At 44.6% G+C, this 21,756-nt stretch overlaps 1 protein-coding gene across 9 annotated transcripts in view; it reads right to left on the bottom strand.

Annotated features, from left to right (window-relative positions):
* Bcl11a (BCL11 transcription factor A) overlaps positions 1–20,201 on the bottom strand; it is a 97,149-nt gene extending 76,948 nt beyond the window's left edge. For 5 of the 9 annotated variants that reach the window (XM_071601595.1, XM_027934286.3, XM_071601594.1 and 2 more), the window contains exons 1-2: positions 19,634–19,813; positions 12,436–12,765 (exon numbers count right to left, since the gene is read on the bottom strand). In XM_071601595.1, coding sequence (XP_071457696.1) covers positions 12,436–12,765; positions 19,634–19,688 — 385 coding nt within the window. In that variant the 5' untranslated portion in view covers positions 19,689–19,813. Of the gene's footprint in view, positions 1–12,435; positions 12,766–17,357; positions 17,415–19,633 lie in introns of those variants that run through there. The other 4 variants (XM_027934287.3, XM_071601598.1, XM_027934288.2 and 1 more) reach the window with 4 other exon arrangements.
* Positions 20,202–21,756: the final 1,555 nt, after the last annotated feature.

Raw genomic sequence — 21,756 nt, forward strand, 5'->3', positions numbered from 1 at the left:
TAGAGTGAAATTTGTACTCCATATAAGCAGAAGTTCCCAGTCGGTCTTGACTTACCATTATGTTTCAATGTACAGTGTTATTATAGCTGAGTATAAAGCACAGCTACTCCATGCTTGCGTTTTTAACTCTAATACTGTAATCTTTCTTGCTGCTTCGAGGGCTGTGTCAGTGTTTACATTCCTGGAAGTTAAATAAACCGACATGGCAAAACTCCTGGATAGACTGAATAATAAGGCTTATGATGACTAAATTGTTTACTTTTTACCTTGTTAGGATCCCTTTCTTGTAAAGTTTGGGGGAGAGACAGAGAGAGAAGGAATGAAGGGGGTTGATAGGAGATAGAGAGATTTATACACTGGCTTCCATATGTCACAAAGACCTTCTATCCACAGCCAACGTGGCTGAGGCAGACGCACCCTGTTTCAGTCAGTCCTGGTTGTTTTGTTTTCCTAACTACCAGGTCACCTGAACACCCCCCCTTCTCCACTCCCCACCCACCCCAACATAAAGTATGAAGATTTTTTTTGCCCATTTTCAAATAGCAAATTATCCATTAGATTTCATCATATCTTAGTAAAGCAATTACATCAAGAAAATGATAGTGCGTGTGGAATCAATTATGCATGCAGTTGGCCGGAGACCAAAGGCTGTGAAGTCGGAGAGGGCAGAATCGCTCGACACACACAAATAAAAAGCCCCTGGATCTCACAGATGGACCCCATCAGTTCATCTTACTGCCTAAAAAGTTCATGCACTTAATAATTTATTTGTGTTCTGGATACTGTTTCCCAGCTGAATATTAACAACTTTGAACTGAAGCATGCTTTTAGCATGGTATGGATGGAAGTCACGGTAGGGCAAGGCTGGGTCCCTTGGAGGTTAAAATTATAGTTATGTTTCTTACACACTGTTCGTTTTCCATCACAATTTATTTTCTTTCATTAAACATTCCTTTTAATCAGAATAGCAGTTTCAGTGTTCTGATTCTGCTTGTTAACCAGTGATAAACTCATAAACCAAAGACGAACATCAATAATGGAGCAGAGGCTATTCCACAGCAAACGCCCAAATCACAGGCTCTCCAAAGTCAGAAACCGTTAGTTAACACCTTGTTTTCACAAGCAGGGCACTGGCGTACCTTGAGAGAGGCATGGGGAGGAGGGGGGGCAGCCTGGGGACCATGATTTACTTTTAGCGACCAGAGGAGAATACCCTATAGTTCAGGGCAGGAAAACTTAACTGGACCTAAAAGATTAAAAAAAAAAAGAGTCATCCAAACCCAGGCCCAAAACATTGTTGAGGTGCTAGCCATTTAGTTTAAGGAACCCACAGCACTGTTAGAAAGGTTTGTAGCCTTCTCTCTTCCAAAGGAGGAGCCTGATGTCTTAATACTGGAACATCTAAGCCTTCCTGCCATCCTACTGCTAACAACGGAGCTGCCCAACAATGTCTGTGCAGGACAGACAGGCAATTCATAATTTCTGTGCATCTCATACTTAATTTTTACAGTCTTCCCAAATGAGAATGATTTCCAACCAACACGTCCACCAACTGTACTTAACATTAAAAGAAAACGGATAAAACATATGTAATTACTCAAGGTTAGACTTCTAATTCCTCAATTCACTAAAGGAAACTTGGCAAGAAGAGGCATCATTTTGCTTCTTTCTACTGGGGCATCTGAGGAGGAGAGCCACTGAGGCAGCTAATACACAAAACATGATCAAAAGTGATTAACAACAGCTTCATATGCAAATTGCATTAATGAAGGAGTGCAAAGTCATCATGTAAATTAAATATGTCAAATCTCTTGGTGAACTTTCAATCTTGAGAAGAAAAAACACTGCTTTAATTTTTTTACATCATCAATTTTGCAAGATTGAAAATCTAAGAATCTTGGTGCTATAAACAATTTTCACCTTTTTTTTCTCCTTCAGCAGGCTGACAGGCCAGCCTGATGTGCACCGAATGTACATGTTAATAGGCCAATCAAAAATGCAAAACAATTCGCAATTACTGGAAGGACCTAATGGTCATTAGAATTTACAACTAGGTAATGAACTGAAGTCTGCCCACACCATGCATATTCATAAAGCAATTTAGCCTTTGAAGATTAAAGAAGTGCTTAAAATTCAAATGAGCTTTAGCAAATTATCAGTAAGATTCATCCAAAAAGCAAAGGGTTTTTCTTCCTATGATTTCCTCATTTTTTTAATGCAAAATTGTTATATCTTCCAGACTGAGCTTAAACTAAACATAGAGCTTCTAGTCAAGCCAAAGGGGCTAAGAGACAGACAGAGGCTGCAAACATCGTTACGGACTTTGTTCATAAAACTAAGCCCTTAAGAGCCAAACCTATCTCTAAACATGGTAATTTATCAAAAACAGCTCAGAGTTGCTTATAGGCAATACTGCACGAGACTCCAACAGCACAGATTAACACGCGTCCCTCCACCCTCCCAGAATGCCTTTTTCCCCTCGAGTTGCCTCTCCTGTGTAAACATCCACTATGGTAGAAAAACAGCTTTTTCATCGGCTTGGAGTGGCATTAATTTTAGAAGTTTCTGTTTCCAAAGGGAAGAGCAAGAAAGGAGAGGTCTGCTTTACTTCTGAGGAGTGAAAATCCTGTCCTCTGCTATTTGTGGTCCTGATTTCCCCCATTCTGCTCTGACAGTACTTGATCCAAGAAGAAGGGGTCATGCAGGCATCAGCTGACATTCAGAAAGTTGTGATGTCCACCCACTGCCACCAGCCCACCCCAGTTATTAGAGAGTACCGTGGGAATTTGGGTTTTTGTGCTTCCCAATTACCAGTCCAGAGAAGAATCCTTTCTCTGAACGCTGACACCTTACCAACCTCCTGACATTTTGAAAAGTATCTAGTGGCAGAATTCCCAATGAACTCCTCCTGTCTCCCCACCCCAAACACCCCAGCCCAGGTGAAAGCATGCAAGTGTGTGGAAGTCCCATCCCAACCAGGGTACAAGTCAGACTGAGAAGAACAGCCACGTGTCCATGCTGAGAGCTCCACTGCTAGACCCCAAAGGCTCTCTGTTGTGGGGATTTTGTTTGAACTCCTATTGAAAAATATTCCAATAACTTCTTTCGGCCACCCTTCCCCTCTCCAGCCCGCAGGATCAGACTTCTTCTAGAGTTTATCTTACTGGAAATGTGGGTGCATCGAGACAGGGCAAAGAAAGAGAGAGAAGAAAACCTCCCAGGTACTATTCCTGATTTCCTGACTCTCTTATCCAAAGGCCCTGCTCAGAAGTGTGCCACATTTTAACATTTATTAGAAAGGATAGGATGCAGAACGGTATGGAACCTGCCTTCACCACCATCTGTATGAGCCACAGGTCCACAGTCCTGACCAATTCCGTTTGACACTAATGTTACTCTACATGAGTAGAGTTCAATGAGGGTTGATATGGGATGTGACAGGGTAAATCAGAATTAGATTAAAAACAAAAGTTTAGAAACTGATGCTACACTGCAGAGCAAATGGGACTTGAAGGCCAAATTTCCCCTAACTGCCTTCAAGTCATTTTCCCTATTAGAGCGTCTGCCTGCCACCCCCCTGCTGGCAATGCTACAGTCACATCAGAGAGTAGAGTGGAATGCCTATAGGAGGACTTGGGATATTCCTCTTTAAATACAATACCTATATATTTAATATATAGCAATTAACTTCTGGTCAGGAGTCTGCAGGCAGCAGGCTGCCCCAAGCAGATAGGAGGGGAGGAGGGCCCAGAGCTGGGACAAGCACAAAAGACAGGTCCAACAACAATGCCTGCTGTCAGCAGCTGAATTATTTTTATACAGGAATTTTTATCTCTATTGTACAAACAAGTACGTGTCTGTGCTGACTTGTTAAGCAATCCACTTGTATGTAGAATAAGATTTTTTTTTCTTTCTTGCTACCAGTCACACAGCTCCAAGATCAGAAGAAATACATAGTCTTTGAAGCTGCTCAAATGTTTTAGTTAAAAGGACAGCAGTTGTTTTCAAAGATCCAAGAGTATCTTTATCAGAATTAAATTTTTCCTTATTGATTTTTTCCCCTTAACATAACAAAAACATAACATGAGAAGGTTACGATTTATTATTAAAATTTTTTTCCACCTTTAAATCATTCTTCAGTAGCCAATGTTCACTTTTAAATGTAAAAGAATAATTTTTTTCTTTTGTTTAAGTCTTAAGGTGGGATGGAATAGGAGAGAGAAACTCCTGAGATTTCAATTTTAACATTGGTTAATGCATTGTTTTAACTGTGACCTCAAAGGATTTGGGGTAGAGGAGTTAAAATGGGCAGTAAATGGTTCATTATGGGCTTGCCTTTAAATGTAAATAAATCATGAAATCGTGGTATATCTGCAATTGGTGAAGGAAAGTGCTTCAGGTTCTGTTTTATGGTTTTGGGGGGTTTGTGTTCTTTTGCCCAAAGAGAAACTATATTTGAAACATAAAAGATCAGACTTGCCACGTAGTACATTGTGCTCCAACTAAACTAAGAATCCAAGATTCACCTTATTTCCCTAAAAATTAACAAATGTGACCCTCCTCAAAGCTTTTCTTTTTAATGCATTATTACATATCAAGAAAATGAACAAATGATGAATATACATTTAAATGCCCTGATGCTTGGCAGGACCCTTCCTGGTGTTTTTTAGAAAGTTCAAAAAAAGAAAATAGAAGGGGTTGGGGGTTTGTTCCTTCTGAAATCACCTTTGCAGGTTTCATAATAATCCCATTCTTTATGTTAATAGGAGTTTTTAATCAATGGATTTACCTCTATCTAAAACTGAGATCAAATTGTGGGTGTAATTGTTCAGCGCCAGTGCTAACAACAGTGAGGATACAAACAAAAACTCATTGTGAGTGACCAAAGGTCCCCAGGTATCCCCTTCATCAACATACCTGCTCCAGGTTCCCACTGGGAATTGCCTGGCGGAGAGCGATTCGGTTCTGAATAACACTCTGCCAACCCTATCTGGAAAAGGGTGTGGGAGGCGCCTTCTCGCCTCTTTTACAGGAAGTTTAAACCCGATCATCTCACCTTTAGGTGGATATAATTTGTTGTTTAGCACTCTTAAGAACTTGATATTTTATCTATATAAAGAGATCCAAAAGAAAAAAGGAGGGAGCAGAGGGAGCGAACCGAGGCCCAGCCTACCTCATGTGCACACGTCAGTAGCACACAGCTTTGCCTTAAGGAGCAACCTGCTCAAGTCCACCTCCCAGCAGCATTGCATCAGATCTGCTCAGATCAGTCTCTAGGGCAAACCAAGAGACTGAGCCACTTCAGTTCCCTGTCTGCAAACTTCTAATTTGCCAGTTCTTGGCACCTTATTTTTCCAAGTGTTTTGTTTCAGGAAACGTGTGTATTTTTCTTTATACGTTTTGTGGATTTACCACAACTGGTTCTGACAGCTGTTGATTCTGTTAAATGAACACATTATCAAAATCCTCTTTAAAACCTCAAGCAACAGCGGACTCAAAAATAAAATGGTAAAACATTTTAATGGAGTTCCAATTGAGAGTTGGTTAAAAAAAAAAAGTACAAATGAAGGTGAAGTCCTTTAAGTCAGCACTAGATTTAAACTGTGTGTGTATGTGTGTGTGTGTGTGTGTGTGTTTAATTGGAAAGAGGGGTGTTGCAAATCACCACAAATATTTACACTGTAATCCCTTTGTTCAAATCACATACTTTTAACAGGAAAAGCTGGAACTGTGGCTATTTAAAATTTTAAATATTCAAACGCCTGTAATTAACCATATGAAACAAATTATGTCCCATTTCTCCATACCAGCACATGCAAAAAAAATTCTGGTGGTAGATGGGAAGGTGGCAGAGTTGGGGAGACAACTCCAAGAGGAGGACAGGATGATGTTTTCATTTTGCTATAGATCAAAGGAGAACAAGATGGAAACTGTGGCATAGCGAGCATTCTTCCATTGCTGTCTTTCACACTGGGCTATCTAAGTTTATACAATTCCCCAGACTAGCTGCATATTAAGCTTGCTGTGTACAGCTTTATTATGGCGCGGTGGTGGAAGAAGCATTAATATTCCGGCTCCGCATCTGACAGGGCATTTACATGCGCCCATCTGAGCGGCACCTGAGAGCTCCTCCAAGGTGCAGTAACTGTGCGCCTATTGTAAAGGCAAATGAAGCTCACCTATTCCCTGCTGGGATCAGAAGTGACCTCACCACCCCCCATGCCTCAAATCCTTCCCTTGCCAACCTAACTCAATGCCATCGCAGAATGACGAATGAGCTCAGAAATAGACCCCAAGTTACTAACCCTGCTAAGAACAGCAAAAGCCTTTGCTGAAATGTTTTAAAAATGCATAGGGAGTGCAGCTGGCCAGTAAAAAGCAGGGAGACAAATTCCAGTGAACCCAATTTGGAATACGTTACATTCTAAAACTGATTAGAAATACAGCCTGATGTTTACTGGCTTCAAATTGAGTTTGGCATCAAGCATACTGGCTTTAATAATGCTGGCCTTTTTTTATTATTATTATTTTAAATCTGCCTTTGGTCTCTAGGAGCACATGTGGAGAGCTGAAGAATTCTTATTCGTCAGGTTACATTTCCTGGAAATTAAGTTTGTGACAGAAAATGACTCCAGTAGCAATAATATGGTTCGTGCTCAAATTAATTAGGTCATTGTTGTAAAAACTACATGGCAAATTACAAAGGTAAATTTACTGATATTGGCCAGTGCTCTATACCCTGGCAGTAAAGGGGAGAAATAGTTTAAGGGTGCTTATCTACCTGAGCAGGAAAAAAGACAGAGGAGAAAAGGATTCGATGGTCAATTTTCTAGTCATATTATAAATAAAAATACTAGTCATTCTCCTTTAAATTATATACTCTGGACATATTTTATGAACTTTATTAATGTCCTCCAAATTGACACATAAAATAAAAACCTGCTTGATTTAATATTAAAAGTGGGCCCTCAGTTAAAATCTTTTTTTTTTTAAATCCTTGAAATAACAACACTGCTGACATAGCCATGACCCAAATGAAATCTGAACAAGCAGAAAGGTACTAAAGATCCTTGGTGATTAAATCTCATGCTAAAAAAGTGGCAAGGTGCCAGGCTGGGTCCAGCTTGATGCTAAGTGCTTTTTATTGCACAAAGCTGGTACTACTGTATGTAAAAACAGACTTGGGCTTGGGGTAAATTTTGTCAAATGATTTCTTTGTGCAATAAAGGGTGTGAACAGACCAACCAAAGTGGATTAAATTAACATCAAGTGACGCAATCTCAGTGCATCTCCCTAGCTGGGCTTTCTACTTTCTTTTAAATTTAATATTTTCCCCCAAAGGAAAGACAAACTTTCTCCCTTGCTCACTGACTGGTGTGCAAAGCCAACATTCATCTCTTCTCCTTTATTAAACGCCTTCATTAAGAAATCATGAAAATCTGAAAAATGTTGCCCCAGGATTCACATGTTTGTTAGGTACCCCCATTTAGCCCTCCCACATTTACCAAACTACATGGAGACTGCAGTGTGAAATTAATGATTTTCCAGGAATCTAAAATGTGCCATTAATATGCATCCAACTCGCCTCTTCCCTGAGCTGAAGGTGCCTATCCTGACCCTGCCTACATGTTTCTACACCCAGTTACATTTTTCAGCCCATGGGCAGCTCCACAATTAAATTCCACATTCACTGGGAGAAAGGTGTGCAAAACATATTTCAGATCCTTTAAAGGAAAAGGCACAACCTGCAACACAACAAGGGAAGGGGTGATTTGAGAAATTACAGCACTGTTTTTTTTTAAGCTTTCACAGAATAAACACAGAGAATGGGAGGGAAACTTTGTCCCCCTCTGCTCCTGTTCTTGAAGTGAATACATATTTGTGTTTCCAATAAAAGGCCATTTTTACATTAACTGTCTGTAACAGCAGGAGACAGAAAAACTAACACAATCTCCACATCACACACAGGATGATCTTCGTATCACGTGGACCTATTCTCAAAACTATTATTTATAAAAGACAACTCAGAAAATGCACAATGCATCTTTTCTGTGCCACCAAAAGGGCACTGTCTGAAGAACTTTGGGATCTTTGGGATCTTACACATTTTAGATATATATATTTTTTTCTTTTTGGCTTTCCAAAGTAAATTTAGCAGCCATGCGGGCCACCGTGTTTAATTAAGCTTTCAAAAGTCCTCTGACAATGCCAACAATTGTAGGACACTTCTGCGGCTCAATCATGCAATCACTGTGACAGTTCTATTTACAATTTGTCTTAGAAAGAGTTTCTCTGACATTGTACTTTGACAAAACATCCAAGCTGCCAGTTCACAACCTTTCTCTGTCTTATTTACAAATACAGCTTGTATATAGGACTCCCAGTTTCATGAACATGAGTCTTTGGGTAGGGGATTCACAAACAGAGCTCCCTATGGAAATATCCTAGGTATTTATTAGAAAACAATATTCTCAACTCTCTGGATTCTGAAGGTAAATAAAATGTTTGCCAGTATATTGGTTGATTTTTTTTTAAGTGCTGATGTTTTGGTTTTTTTGTTTGTTTGTTTGTTTGTTTGTTTTAGCTGCCAGGCTTGAAAATTCACTTCAGAGGTCAGTAGTTTTTATTCAGAATCACACAAATGAAGAGAAATGAAAAATAAGTAGTTATAATAGGATACTATAATTTATACTCTCATTTACAATTATACCATAAAGTATACAAATACATCCTCCAGTCCGAGTTAGGAAAGAATTAAAATGGGTACAAAAAGAAAAGGCAAGTTGATTTTCTAAATTCTGAAAAGCACAAATACGTTATACTTGATTTACCTGTAAGCAACATGCTAATGTTTTTCCATTTAAAATTAGTATAACCCCCTTCATGAGAGTTTCTGTCTTACATATCATTATCTAGATATCAGCTATACTGTCTAGGCAAATATTTCCAATATCCTGATATGTTTATGTTCAATATTTTAAGGAGAAAACAATGTTACATATCAATAACACCAGACTTGACTGCACTTTATGGGATTTATTATATTTTCCCCATTTCCCTTAAATACTAACTTCTATGACAGTCGAACCCTAATTTAAAGATTCCTATGTGCAATAAGTCAAAACTCCAAATCTGACACTGTGGATTAATATTTTTGGCCTTCTCTGTAAGAAAACAGCAGTTTCACATCCACTAATCTTCGATGAATATTTCCCCCATTATAAAATAAGAGACTCAAAAACAACAAAATCCATATTGAAAGCTCTGACTGACAGTTAAAGCTGCTTGTATCTGATGGTGAGTACTTCCACACACATATTGACAGACTGGGCCCACACAATATAAGGTATATTTCCAGTTCAATTAATACTATTTCAGTGGTCTCTGTAGATCACAATCACACAATATGCCACATATCTGAATAAAATGGAAAAAGCAACCCTGACCTGGGCACAGGTAACACCTGCACGTGGATGGAGTGTGGGAGCACATACCATCTATTCACCAGGTAAAAAGCATCTTCCAAAAACCACTCAGCTTTGGGAGGCCTGAGCACAGTCAAAATGCACACTATTTTACAGAGCTTATGAACTCTACCTTATTCTCCTATTTGAAAGCCCCAAATTCTAAGCTTTATTTATCTGACGAAGATCTGTCACGGTTTTATTCCTGCTTTCTTTCTACAAAATGGCACAGAGCACACTATGAACTCAAATCCAACTTACATCAGTTTAATAAAGCCTTTCCTACACAGCGTGCTTAAATGACTACCTTTTATGTAGTTGCCAAACATATTCTTCCAGAGATTCATCAATATATCTCTTTCCTAATACAGACATTGCTTCTCCTTTCTTTTTGTGACACACAATTCAAATATCTACTGAATGATTACTGTTATTGTTTCCTTCCTCATCATAAGAAGGAGGAGGAGGAGAAAAGCAGACTTAGAATTGTGGAGATGTGCATTAGAGAAATGGGCTGGGAGTAACACAGCCGTCTTTCCAGAACTTCACTTCAGGGGCACCTGGGGGCCAGAGCATCATAATTTATGTGCATTGGTAGAATGTTAATTTCACCATAGGAAACTCTTAGTTCATTACTGTGAATTATGATAAGTCATGATTCTAGTTACTGACATCTCACTTTGAGATGTGACCATGCTATTTATGTTCAGCCAATTCCAGGGTGGGAACCGGTGATTAAACACAATGAAAGCAATCAAGACTTTGTAATTATTCCTGTTTGCAAGGTTTACCTCACCTGGGTCCAAGCACTTGTGCACCCATTGACTATCTTAGATAGCTTTCCATCTCAGTGCAACTATGTCGGATTAGCCTCATAAAGTATATCTTGAATTTGCTTTATTTGTTGTTGGTGGAAGGGACTTCTCTAGGCTCTGCTATTAAACCAGTTCCAAAAAAAAAAAAAGGAACTGAACCATTATGACAACCAGAGAATTAAAGCCAATTTCTTTCCCCATGTAAATTCACAACTGTAAGAGTAAAAAGCCTTAACTATTTATAAGGCCTTCCCCAGCCTCAGAATCCTCCTCTAAATACAGAGGTCCAGAATTTCAAGCTGGTTAATCTGAGACTGAATAACTATCTGGAACCTCAGTAAGAAGTGTGGTTTTAATTCTTGCCTGACAGACACTGTGTTTTGTCTTTTAAACGAGCAGCTCGATATGTAAATACGGTGTTACATCACGCAAGCGTTACTCCATATTTGGTGATTTAGCAAGGCTTTGGATCTCCAAAGACGACAAATCCCCTTCCGCCTGCTCTTGCTTCATTAATCATGCCTTACACTTCTGTTCATTTTCCTTCCAGTCACAAGACAGCACATGGAAATGGTCATTGCCATATCCTACTGTGGGGTGGGGGGAGATGAAAACCTTAACCTATGTGTCACATAAGCTAAATGTGGTATATTTAAGAAAAACACTTCACAAATGCAGCTTTTCTGGTAGCAGACTTCTCATTTCACTAAAGGAAAAGTATCTGAGTGTTACTACAGAAAACATTTTTTAAGAAAGAAAGAAGATGTCATGTTTGATTTTAATGATCAAATTGGGGGGTGGGGATTATATGACATTTACTCCTCTCTAGGCACTGACCTATTATGGTTTAACTCTGTGGTCAAACTATGTCAGAGAGACAAATTTCAGGGAATCCATTGATTGATTATATGCACTACCTTTCCTAAAACCGAACAAATCTTCTGCTTGGGGTGGGGGGGTGTGGAAGAAAGTGATCCATTCATTGATAGGCGTGGTGTTTCTCTCACCACTTGCTTTGTCTAATGTGCTAAATCAAAAAGTATCTTAAGGGTCACCATATAGTGTTGCTGTTTATCACTCAGAGTAAGGAATTTAAGTCCCTCTCTTAGCCTTTAATTACTTTCCCCTTGAGCTGCTAAGAAACCCACACATCTAGCTACCTCCCTGGTAAAATTAACCGAAGGAGAGAGAGCTGTTGAATATGTATATGTATTTTTTCCAAGAAAAATTTTACATTGTGTTATAGCAGAAACAGTGGAGTCTGGACTGGACATTTGTAAGGGTGACATGTGGTTGTGTAAACCACAAACAAAATCAAGATACATCTGTCAAAACCACATCAGAGACAAGAGAGAGCACAGAGAAGCATTTATCATTGAGCTGAGGAGGCAGGCTGCAGGGAGCAGCCGTTCCTGTCAAACCAACCTTTTGAAATTTCCAACATGCCCTTAAACTTTTCGAGTAAGCATGTCTGTGCGCTTCAGCAACTGCCCTCTCTACTCTGGCCTGGCCAGTCGAAAATGGCATCTTAAAGTCAAGGTCACGGTGTCATCCCACCACGGGGCTGTGTTTAATTACAGCCCCATACGGGCTGACAGCCAATATGGATCCAAGGCTAGCCCTGGAGCTCAGTTAACTCTTTCCATCCTCTCCAAGCCACCCTGACAGCCCACCCCACTTCAGGGAAGCCTTGAGAACTGACTGCACTCCTAAGGAGGCCCAACCAGGTATCCTGAGTCAGGCAGGTCATTGGCTGAACCACAAATGTCTATGTGGCCGCTTTGCCTCTGACAAGTCACCAAGGCCAGAAATGGATGTTGAAAGCTGGGCTGGGTGTAGTTAAGGTTCAACACTTTAAAATGAGAAGAAGGCAGGCATAGAGAAGGAAAGAAATTCAGAGTCAGCAGATCCATAGAGAGGGTGTCAGGTGTGTGTACCTATTCCACCTACATCTGACTCCATGAGGTGGAAAATATTTATTTTCTGTGTTCTGGACATATGCAATAGGAATGATTATTTTAACGTTACAGGGCTGTCATGGACAGTCACATGGAGATATACAGAAAGCACTTCACCACTCCTTACTGCTTGGCTACAGCGCCTCTGAAAATGAAAAGAAAACATGCAAACAGCTTTTCTCCTTGCTTCTCATTTACCTGCTATGTGTTCCTGTTTGGGGCAAATTCCTCTAGATGACGTTGATAAACAATCGTCATCCTCTGGCGTGACCTGGATGCCAACCTCCACAGGATTGGATGCTTTTTTCATCTCGATTGGTGAAGGGGAAGGTGGCTTATCCACAGCTTTTTCTAAGCAGAGGCTGCCATTGCATTGTTTCCGTTTGTGCTCGATAAAAATAAGAATGTCCCCCAATGGGAAGTTCATCTGGCACTGCCCACAGGTGAGGAGGTCATGGTCCCCTTCCGGCGCTCCCAACGGGCCGTGGTCTGGTTCATCATCTGTAAGAATGGCTTCAAGAGGTTCGGCTGTGGTTGGAAAAACAAAAGCACAATTATTAAAGTGCCAGAGGGGAGAGAAAAGGGGGAAAATACATTCTCAACCCCATCCCACCCTTGCACCTCATGTTAAGTGTTTCTAGATTTCTCTATGTAACAGAAAAATTTGAGCATGCAAAATGTATAACGATGTGGAGGTTATCAACAAGAAAGTGCACTTATCAATGAAGCAAATCATCATGTATTCAAAAAAACCTGTCTGACTTGTGTAACTCCAAAGGAAACACACACACACACACACACTTCAAATAGGTCTGGTTTATAAGTTTTGGAGGAATGTGACTTAAACAAATAGTTAACACAAGGAGCATAAAGAATGCTTAAATAATAACTACCAAGAAAAACTGGTAAAAACATGGATTGAAACCAAATTTGTTTCTTTTTATCCTGTACACCAAGTTGTTTATTATGCCAAAGAAAAAGAGAGGTGAATAAACACATATACTCTTTGTGTGTGAATGTATATACACTTAAGTATACAGACACAGTTTCATGAATAAGAAAGCTACTATAGCACAATGTGCCACATTTACACTGCTGTAACAAAAAAAAAACTACTGGATTCACCTGTGAAACGGATCTAAGTAATAATCATAACGCAGCATAATTCACTCTGCCAAAAATCTTTCTGATCCTACTCTCAGCAGTGTCACAAAATCAAAGAAATACCAAATTCACTGGCAATTCTTCTCAGACACATTAGCTAAATGGGATACTTTGAGTACTTAAGAAAATAAGCCAATTAGTCATTTTTTCATTCTGAAGAAAGGAAAGCCTAAAATATTCTAAACATGTTTGCACTTGGTGGCATCCATGACATAAAAATCAGAATGGTCAAGCAAACGCCACATTTCAGAAAAGGGCTGAGAAGTCCTTTCTTTAGACTTGAAATACTTCGCCTAATGTTGTCAAAGTTGACTAATTTTCTGAATGAGCTCCAAAACGCTTCATTATGGGACTATTTCTGCACACATAATCACCAGCGGATGGTATAACAAGGTAGACATGTCTTTCTGTCCTGTTTTTCTTTCTTTCTTTCTTTTTTTCCCACTTTATACCAAAATACTCCAGCATCTATTTGAACCGCTTCTATCATTTTTTTTTTAACCTTCCAGAGGGGAAAGGAGATCTGGGAAGTCTCTGCTTGTGAAACATTATGCTTGCTCTATCCCCCACAAAAATCATAAAATACAAAACACCACCAGGATGTTGCCAGTTAAAAAAAAAAAAGTGAAGCAGAAAATGTACAAGTCTTAAACAGTTAATCAGTCTGACCTTCTTTAGCAAGCTGCCAATTTCACATTTAATGAACTTAAAGCCACAGAGAATCAAAAAATAGATTTTAATTTGAGTGTAGAATATTGGAACAGATTTTGATAAAGTGCAAAAATCCAGTGAACTCAGGTTAAATTTATTTCAACCCTACCCAGGCTGAATATTGAGGGGGAAGATCTGGAGTAACTCCCAGATGTGCTGGGTGAAATAATATTGAGAGAGCCCTGCCTAGCTGCACCTGTGCTCAAGTAGGACATGTCATAATTTCTAGCCTCTGGTACACCTCCTAATTTAACATAAGGTCACCACAGGAATATGAAGGTTATCTCCCTACTAATAAAGACAGCAAAGTAAGCACTTAAATGTTTCTTTGCCCAACATTCTGGCCAAAAGGTAAATTCAAAATGCACATGCATAAAAGGAGAGGAATGGAAGTGCTTTTGCTTTGTGTCTTTCTGTCATTTTTCTCCTACATTTTGCTTTCATTTTGACCAAGTGAAGAATGGAATAGGGAAATCATCTCCAAGATCCCTGCTATTTGAATTAAGTACACACTGACAAATGTTGGCTTTTTGCTGTTGTTGTTATTGTTTAGCATTAACTACAGGTGCTGAGGTTTGCAGACTGAAAGAAGACTCAAGGAAAAAAAATATTTTATTAAAGTTAAAACATTTTTACAAATGCCACCATTAAGAAATGGGTTTGCTTGTTTTTTAATTCCCAAGGCCTGACATGTTCCTGAATGTGAGATTATTATTTAGAAGCAAAAGGAAATATTCTCCTAGGTATCAAATAGTTAAAGGTAATTCGGTACAAAACAGACTTGGTTAAAGTCTTCTAAATGTAGTGACTGAACTGATTTACAATCAAAACCAGGAAATGAAGTGGTAATTCACAGGTTGCTGATTACACCTCCACATTTCACCTAATTAATTTTATAGGAGGCAAAGTTCTTGAAAATAACAAGATGATCAAATGTACAGATATAAAACCTGTAACCTCAACATTTTCTATGCTCTTAACGTAAATTATTGCTAATTAACAAGAATTATATCCTAATGTATGAAATACATTTAACATCGGCTCCTTGAAAAACATTTGGTTAGAAATGTTCAGAGAAAGACTCAAACGTGTTTTTATTATTGCTGCTATATTATTAAAAATCAGACGAAGTGGGGGACAAAGAAAATATGAAAATACAATTCTCTTGTTGCAAGTCTACTGATTTACATTGACATCTTTTCTCAGTGGCAATCAACATTTCCTTTCTGGGCATCAGATAATTTCTCTGTATTTTAATGCAAATTCCTCTTTCCCTAAAAACATTCCTAACCTCAGTCATTTTACCCCCTCCCTCAACTCAACTCCATCCTCCTTCCCCCCACAAAACCATCGTTTCTAAGCTCCGGCCTAACTCTAGCTACAAAGCGGGGAGTCCTCGATTGAAGTGGAGGGGAGTGGGCAAATAATCATAATAATTAGCCGCGAATTCTCTCTACAAGGGAAGGAAGAAATAGAAAATAAAATGCTTCTGCGTTCAGCAAAACGTACTGGAACGTCTCAGTGTCCCGGAGGCTGACTGAGATCTCTTTCCTCTTTTCTGTAGTTGCAAAAGAATAAATTTTTTTTAAAAAATCCTTAGAAAAAATGTCGGGAAGAAGCAAGGGAAATGAGGACTGCCGGGGAGGGGGGAGGGGTAAAGGGAAATGTGTCTTCAAGTTTGCTTTCCAAGTCCTTCCCCTAGAATTTTCCTAACAGGGTAAAGCAAACGGGAGGATGAAATGCAAAGGAGGAAAAGCAAAGAAACAAAAGCGAAGCCAGAGGCTGCAGGCCCCAGGCCGGGGGCCCAGCATGGGGTGGGCAGTGCAGAAAGTGAAGTTGGGCCGCCCGGACTCTGAGGCACAAAGCGATCAGCCTCCAGGCTACAGGATCTGGCCGCGCTAGCTGCGAACACGTGCAGCAGCGGCCTTGGGACCCGGACCCAGGGCCCAGCGGCGGCGGGCAGCCAGGGGCCTCCACTGCAGCCTGACGCCCACAGCCGGGCCGCGGGGTGATGGTTCCCTAGGCCCGCCAGTTGGTGAAAAAGGAAGTGAGGTTTGGAAAATTCGGCTGGTTAACCTGGTGCAGTCTTGGTTTCATATCTCTCTCTCTCTCTCTCTCTCTCTCTCTCTCTCTCACACACACACACACACACACACACAGCCAAGAGCTGGTCCTGAAATTCATTCTCCCACACGCTAACACTTTTTACTTTACAGGATCTGTGCAAATGCTTTTTCCCCTCGCAAGTCTATGCACCCGGTGTGCGTCAGGCGGCGGCCACGGTTATTCATTATTAATGACGCTGCTTGCCCGCATCATTATGATGATAACTATTACTATTGTTGTGATTTCGGGCTCCGAGGCGAGAGCTGCGGGAGGCGGGGAGGGGGAGCATTGGGCTGCAGAGCTGCCCGGCATGCCTGCCTTAGCCGCCGAGACCTGTGCTTTGCGTGGGGAAGAGGGGTTGAGAGAGTGAACCTGGAGATCAAATGCAAACTTGCTATATATTCCTCCCTTCGGGGGTGCCCTGAAGCCTGAGAGCGCGCACTACCCTTTTCTTGGTACCAAAAATGCCTGGCCCGAAAGAAAGCGAAAACTGCACCCCGCTCCGCGCCCGATACACTGGTCTCCTCTGCTCGCGCACAGGGGTGGCGGCCGCGCGCCCGGTCGCCTCTTCCCGGCCCTGGCCAGAAGCATTTTTAAAGTCAAAATGAAGAACAAAGACACAAGGGGTGATGGGGTGTGGGGGAAGAAAGGGAATTCTGCCCAACCGTTCGTTACCCCCACCCCCACCCTCGCAAAGCTCGTCCCTCCCCGGCCAAGGAACGCCGGGCAGGGGGTGGGGGAGGCTCTGGTACAGGTTCAAGTTCGCTGAGCTTTCTTGATCTTGTTCTGCCTCCTAGCGACCGAATGGCTCATTCAGCCCACGTAGCAAAGTGGGGGGGGGGGCGTTCTTGAGGACCGGGAATGGCTCCCGCCCCCTCTGCGCACCCAAAAATTAGAGAAAGGAACGATCTCCGTACCCCCACAAAATCTGGCCCCCTAACCCAGTGCCCGCACTGGGACTGGCAGGGAGACTAACCCTCCCATTCTGGAGTGTCCCGAAATGGACCCAAGAGGGAGGAGGTACCAGGGAGCAGTTCGGACTGCGCGCCCCAGTCGATCCTTTGAGCCCCCACTGCATCCTTCCGAATGGCCCGGCTTTCCCGAGTCCAGCGAACACTGCCCTTCCTTCCCGCCGGTACCTGGCCGGGTAGTAACTTCACACCGCCGCGCGCCGCGTCTGCTCCGCATCCGGCGCGGCCGGGGGAGTGGGGGCGGGGGAGAGCGCGAGGGAGGGATGCGCGGGGGTGGGGAGAGGGAGGGCCCCGCAACGTGCCCGGGCGGGGGAGCTTCCGAAGTGTGTGACAAGTTCCAGGGCCCAGTGAAAAATTCAATTCCCAGTGCTCATCCCCCCCCCCCCTTTAAAAAAAAATACAGAAGCGAGTATAGGTGGTCCTTTAAACTTGCATCAAAAATTAAAAGAGGAGTCAGGAATGCGGGAGCAGGGTTTGATGAGGGCCTTCTCACGCCTTTCTCTCTATTACTCTCAAACTTTCCTAAGTGCCTACGCCCGCCTTTCCAGGCGCCGCTCAGCTGGAGTTAGCCACCACTACCCCTCACACAGGCTCACGAGGACCCCCGACCAAGCCAGGCCCAAGGTAAAGGACAAGAACCTAAAGGTGGAGCGTGCAGGGTCCTGGGATCCAGTACCCCCAAAATGCATATTCGAACACACTTCTCCCTTATCCCACCCCCTCCGTTAACCTGGTCTGGCCACGGTAGGGTGCTGGAGGCTGGTGGCCGGACAGAGTGGGAGAGGGGCAGGGAAAGCACGTGGTGACCTCCCCGGGGTCCAGAGCAAGAGAAGTCCGAGAGAGTACCCGGGGCTAAGTGGAGCGGGCGCGCAGAACGCGCTTTTACAGTTGCTTTGCAAAATAAAAATGCTTTACAAAACCGAATTTCAACCAGCCGATTTCACAGTCTGGGAGGTCGGGACCGGAGATCAGGGCATTGTGCTGGGGATGGACGGGGACCGCGGGCCGGACTGGCTCCCAGTCGCGGTTTGGCCAGCAGCGGTGCCTGGCGGGTGGGCGGCGGGCGCGGGGTGGGCGATCCGGGGTTAGACTGGGGAGCGGCGAGGTCGCCGAGGCCCGGTCGAGGCCGCCGCCTGCTCCCGGGCTGCCGCGCCGCGCACGGTCCTCTGTCTGTTTGTTGGCAGGAGGCTCCCGCACACGCGGTGCTTGTAAACATTCAGACACGAGATTTTTCCCAATCAAAATCCACTTCCACTTTTTTTGAAAATCTTCCAAAAAATAGTAAGAGGAGGGAGTTCCTCGCTCCCTCTCTGTGCCGCCGGCGCTTTAAGTTTGCAACTGAAGGGGTTTGGGGGAAGGGGGTGATTGTCAATGCCCCCCCTCATTAGAGATTGTGAGATTTTTAAGGGGGGGGGGAGTCAAAGAGGAAAATGGTGAAGAAAAGGGCTGGCAGAGCGTTTGACTTCTGTTTGAGGGCAAGAAATCTTACATTCTCTTGCCTTGTTTAATTTAATTCAAATTTTATTTATTTATTTTGCACGTCTTCTCCTTGCCGCCTCTAAGGTTCGGCCGGGAGGGGCGGGCAGCCGCAACCCGGCGGCCGCGGCCCAGGCTCCCTCCCTCCCTCTCCCGCGTGCCCCTGGCTGCCTCCTCCCCCGGCCCTAGCTCCTGCCTTCGGCGGCGGCGGCGCAGGAGGGCAAGCTCTAGGAGCCGGCACAAAAGGCAGCGGGACAAACACCCACCTCCGGCCGGAACAAAAGGCGGCAGCGCCGGCCGCTTCTCCCGTGCTTCTCGGTCACCAGGCTTTCCCCGCCACTGCAGCCCCTCTCCCGACTCCGCAGACTCAGGAGCGCCGGGGGCCCCTTTCCACAGTCCCACTTTCTCACTATTGTGAGGATGACTACTTTCCTCCCGCTGCACACTTGACCGTGAGCGCTTTGGTGTCCAAGGGCCGATCTTACCTCTTTTTTTCCCCAGGAATTGTTTTTTAGACTTAGAATGCCTCCCCCCCCTTTCAGTTTTCCTACGGTGAGTGGAAGCAACCTCCTTTCCCTCCAGCTCCCACCCCCAGGTTTGCCTGTGAGTTGCTCTCATCCTTAGCATTGTTCATTATTTTGCAAAATCGGGGGGTGGGGGATCATTGCATTCCTTTTTGAAAAGAGAAATAAAGCGGCGGAAAGGAGAAAAGAGGAGGAGTCAAATTTTTGTAAAATTAAATAAAATTGAAAGGTGCGTGCTATCTCAAAAGTGCACACACGGCTATGATTCAAGAGGAGATGAGGATTTTTTTCCCCTTTAATCTCTTTTACTTCGACTCTGAGGTTTTTCACGTGAAAAATTTAAAAATGCATGCACACACCTCTCTCTCTCCCTCGCTCTTGCTTCTCGTCCTGCGCGCTCTCGTGATTATTAATAATAATTATTACTATTATTGGGTTACTTACGCGAGAATTCCCGTTTGCTTAAGTGCTGGGGTTTGCCTTGCTTGCGGCGAGACATGGTGGGCTGCGGGGCGGGCGGGCGGCGGCGGCGGCGGCGGCGGCGGGCGGACGACGGCTCGGTTCACATCGGGAGAGCCGGGTTAGAAAGAAGGAGACTCCAGAGAAAATATCTTCATCAGTGCCTTTTGACATCCAAAATAAATTAGAAATAATACAAAGATGGCGCAGGGAAGATGAATTGTGGGAGAGCCGTCATGGCTTTTTTTTTTTAAGCAAAAAAAAAAAAAAGAGAGAGAGAGAGAGAAGAGAGATAGAGGGAGAGAGAGAGAGAGGGAGAGAGAGAGAGAGAGAGAGAGAGAGAGATGAAAAAAATGGCAAAAGCCCCCCTGAGCTGCAAGTTCAAGTGCGGACGTGACGTCCCTGCGAACTTGAACGTCAGGAGTCTGGATGGACAGAGACACACAAAACATGGGCAGGGCGAGCAGGAGAGAAGGGGAGGAGGGAAGGGGAAGCTCACACCAATGGACACACATCAGGGGCTGGACATGAAAAAGAGACCAGGACAAGCCAATGGCCAGTGCGGGGCGGGGGAGGTGCCGGGCGGGGGGCTCTGCAGACGCCAGACGCGGCCCCTGGGGGAGGGGCGGGTAGAGGGGAGGGGGCTTGGGGCCGCTGGCTCACCAGTGGCCGCAGCGAGCGCCGCGGCGGTGGCGTGGCCAGGAGAGAAGAAAGGGGTGGCGGGTTGGGAGGGGGGGAGCAAGACTTGCGCCTTGCTCCCCCCCGCCACACGCGGACCCTAAAATGAAAGATTATTTAAGAGGGGGAGGGGGAAAGAGTGCCCCAAGAGGCTGCAACCCAGGGCCGGGGAGGCGCGGGCGGAGGGAAGCCAGGTAGAGTTGCTCCCGGACACCCTCTCGGTGCGCACACCCACTTCCCCTCCCCGCCGCCGCGGCTCTCGCTCCCTGCCTGCTGACGCCCGGGGCCGAAGTGAAAGCCTCGAGCCCGCGGCAGCGCTCAGGAAACTTTGCCCACGGAGAGGATAGGAAAGAAAAATCACCCGAAGTTGAGAGCTGAACCTCCAAGTTACAGCTCCGCAGCGGGCAAGGGGAGGCGGGAGGGAGCGCATGGAGAAGCGGAATCCAGCCCAAGTTTGGAAGGTTGCGGGTCCGGAAGGGTAGCGCCGGGGCCTCCTGGAGCCTGGGCGGCCTCGAGGGAGGGGGTTGGGGAGAAGGAAACGGCGCGGGCCTGGGCCCAAGGGCCGGGAGGGCGCCCCCAAAGCCGAACCAGGGACTGGGATATGAGAGCCCCAACAAGCCTCTGAGTCTAATGCAACTGGATGCACCGAGTTCCCAGCTCTCAAGGGTCGTAGGGAGAGAGACCGAGGAATAAAGACCGAGGAGCCAGAGTCAGGGCGGGTTCCAGCCCAGGGAGGGGAGTGCTGGGGACCGGGTCGATGGAGGCACTAAGGCTTCCACCTCTCTGAGCAGCCCAGGGCCGGAGGACAAAGCGCGGGCAATCTCAGGAGTCCCAGTCCCTGGGAACGTGCTCCCGGCGCCGCGGGAGGTCCCGGAGCCGGGTCTCTGGGAGGGACACACCCCCTCCCATTCCAGAGTAACTGCAAAAGCGCAGAGGGATAAAAAGAAAATGATTCTTACGGGCGAAGCACAACAGTTCCTGTGCTGTTACCCAGGGAAAGAGAAAATGGGGAAAGGAGAGAGTGACTGGCTCTCAGGAGCCGCGGGAAGGCCACAGTGGCGAGATGACCGCCCCAGGTCAGCGCCTCACTGACTCCCCAGGCGCCCGCAGCCGTGGCGCACAACCCTGAGCCCGCAGCTCCTTCTCGCCTTTCTGCAAGACGTTCCCTGGAAATTAGGGAAGACCTGTTGGAAATAAACCCCTGTCTCTTTAATGCACACACGCACACACACGCGCGCTGCCGCTGTCAAAAAGCGGGCTTCACTCTGGCGTGGGATACTTTCAGTTTTACGTAAAATGTACAGCAACAGCACCCCCTGCGATTGGAAAGTTTATTCAGGAACGTGCCTGCAAAGTCCCCCGGCGTCTCCCGCCTCCCAGCCTCCCAGCCTGCCTGCACCACCCTGCAGCCGCCGCCGCCGCCGCCGCCG

This window comes from Marmota flaviventris, chromosome 14 (genome assembly GCF_047511675.1).
Source record: "Marmota flaviventris isolate mMarFla1 chromosome 14, mMarFla1.hap1, whole genome shotgun sequence".
In the NCBI taxonomy this organism is placed as follows: Eukaryota; Metazoa; Chordata; class Mammalia; order Rodentia; family Sciuridae; genus Marmota; species Marmota flaviventris.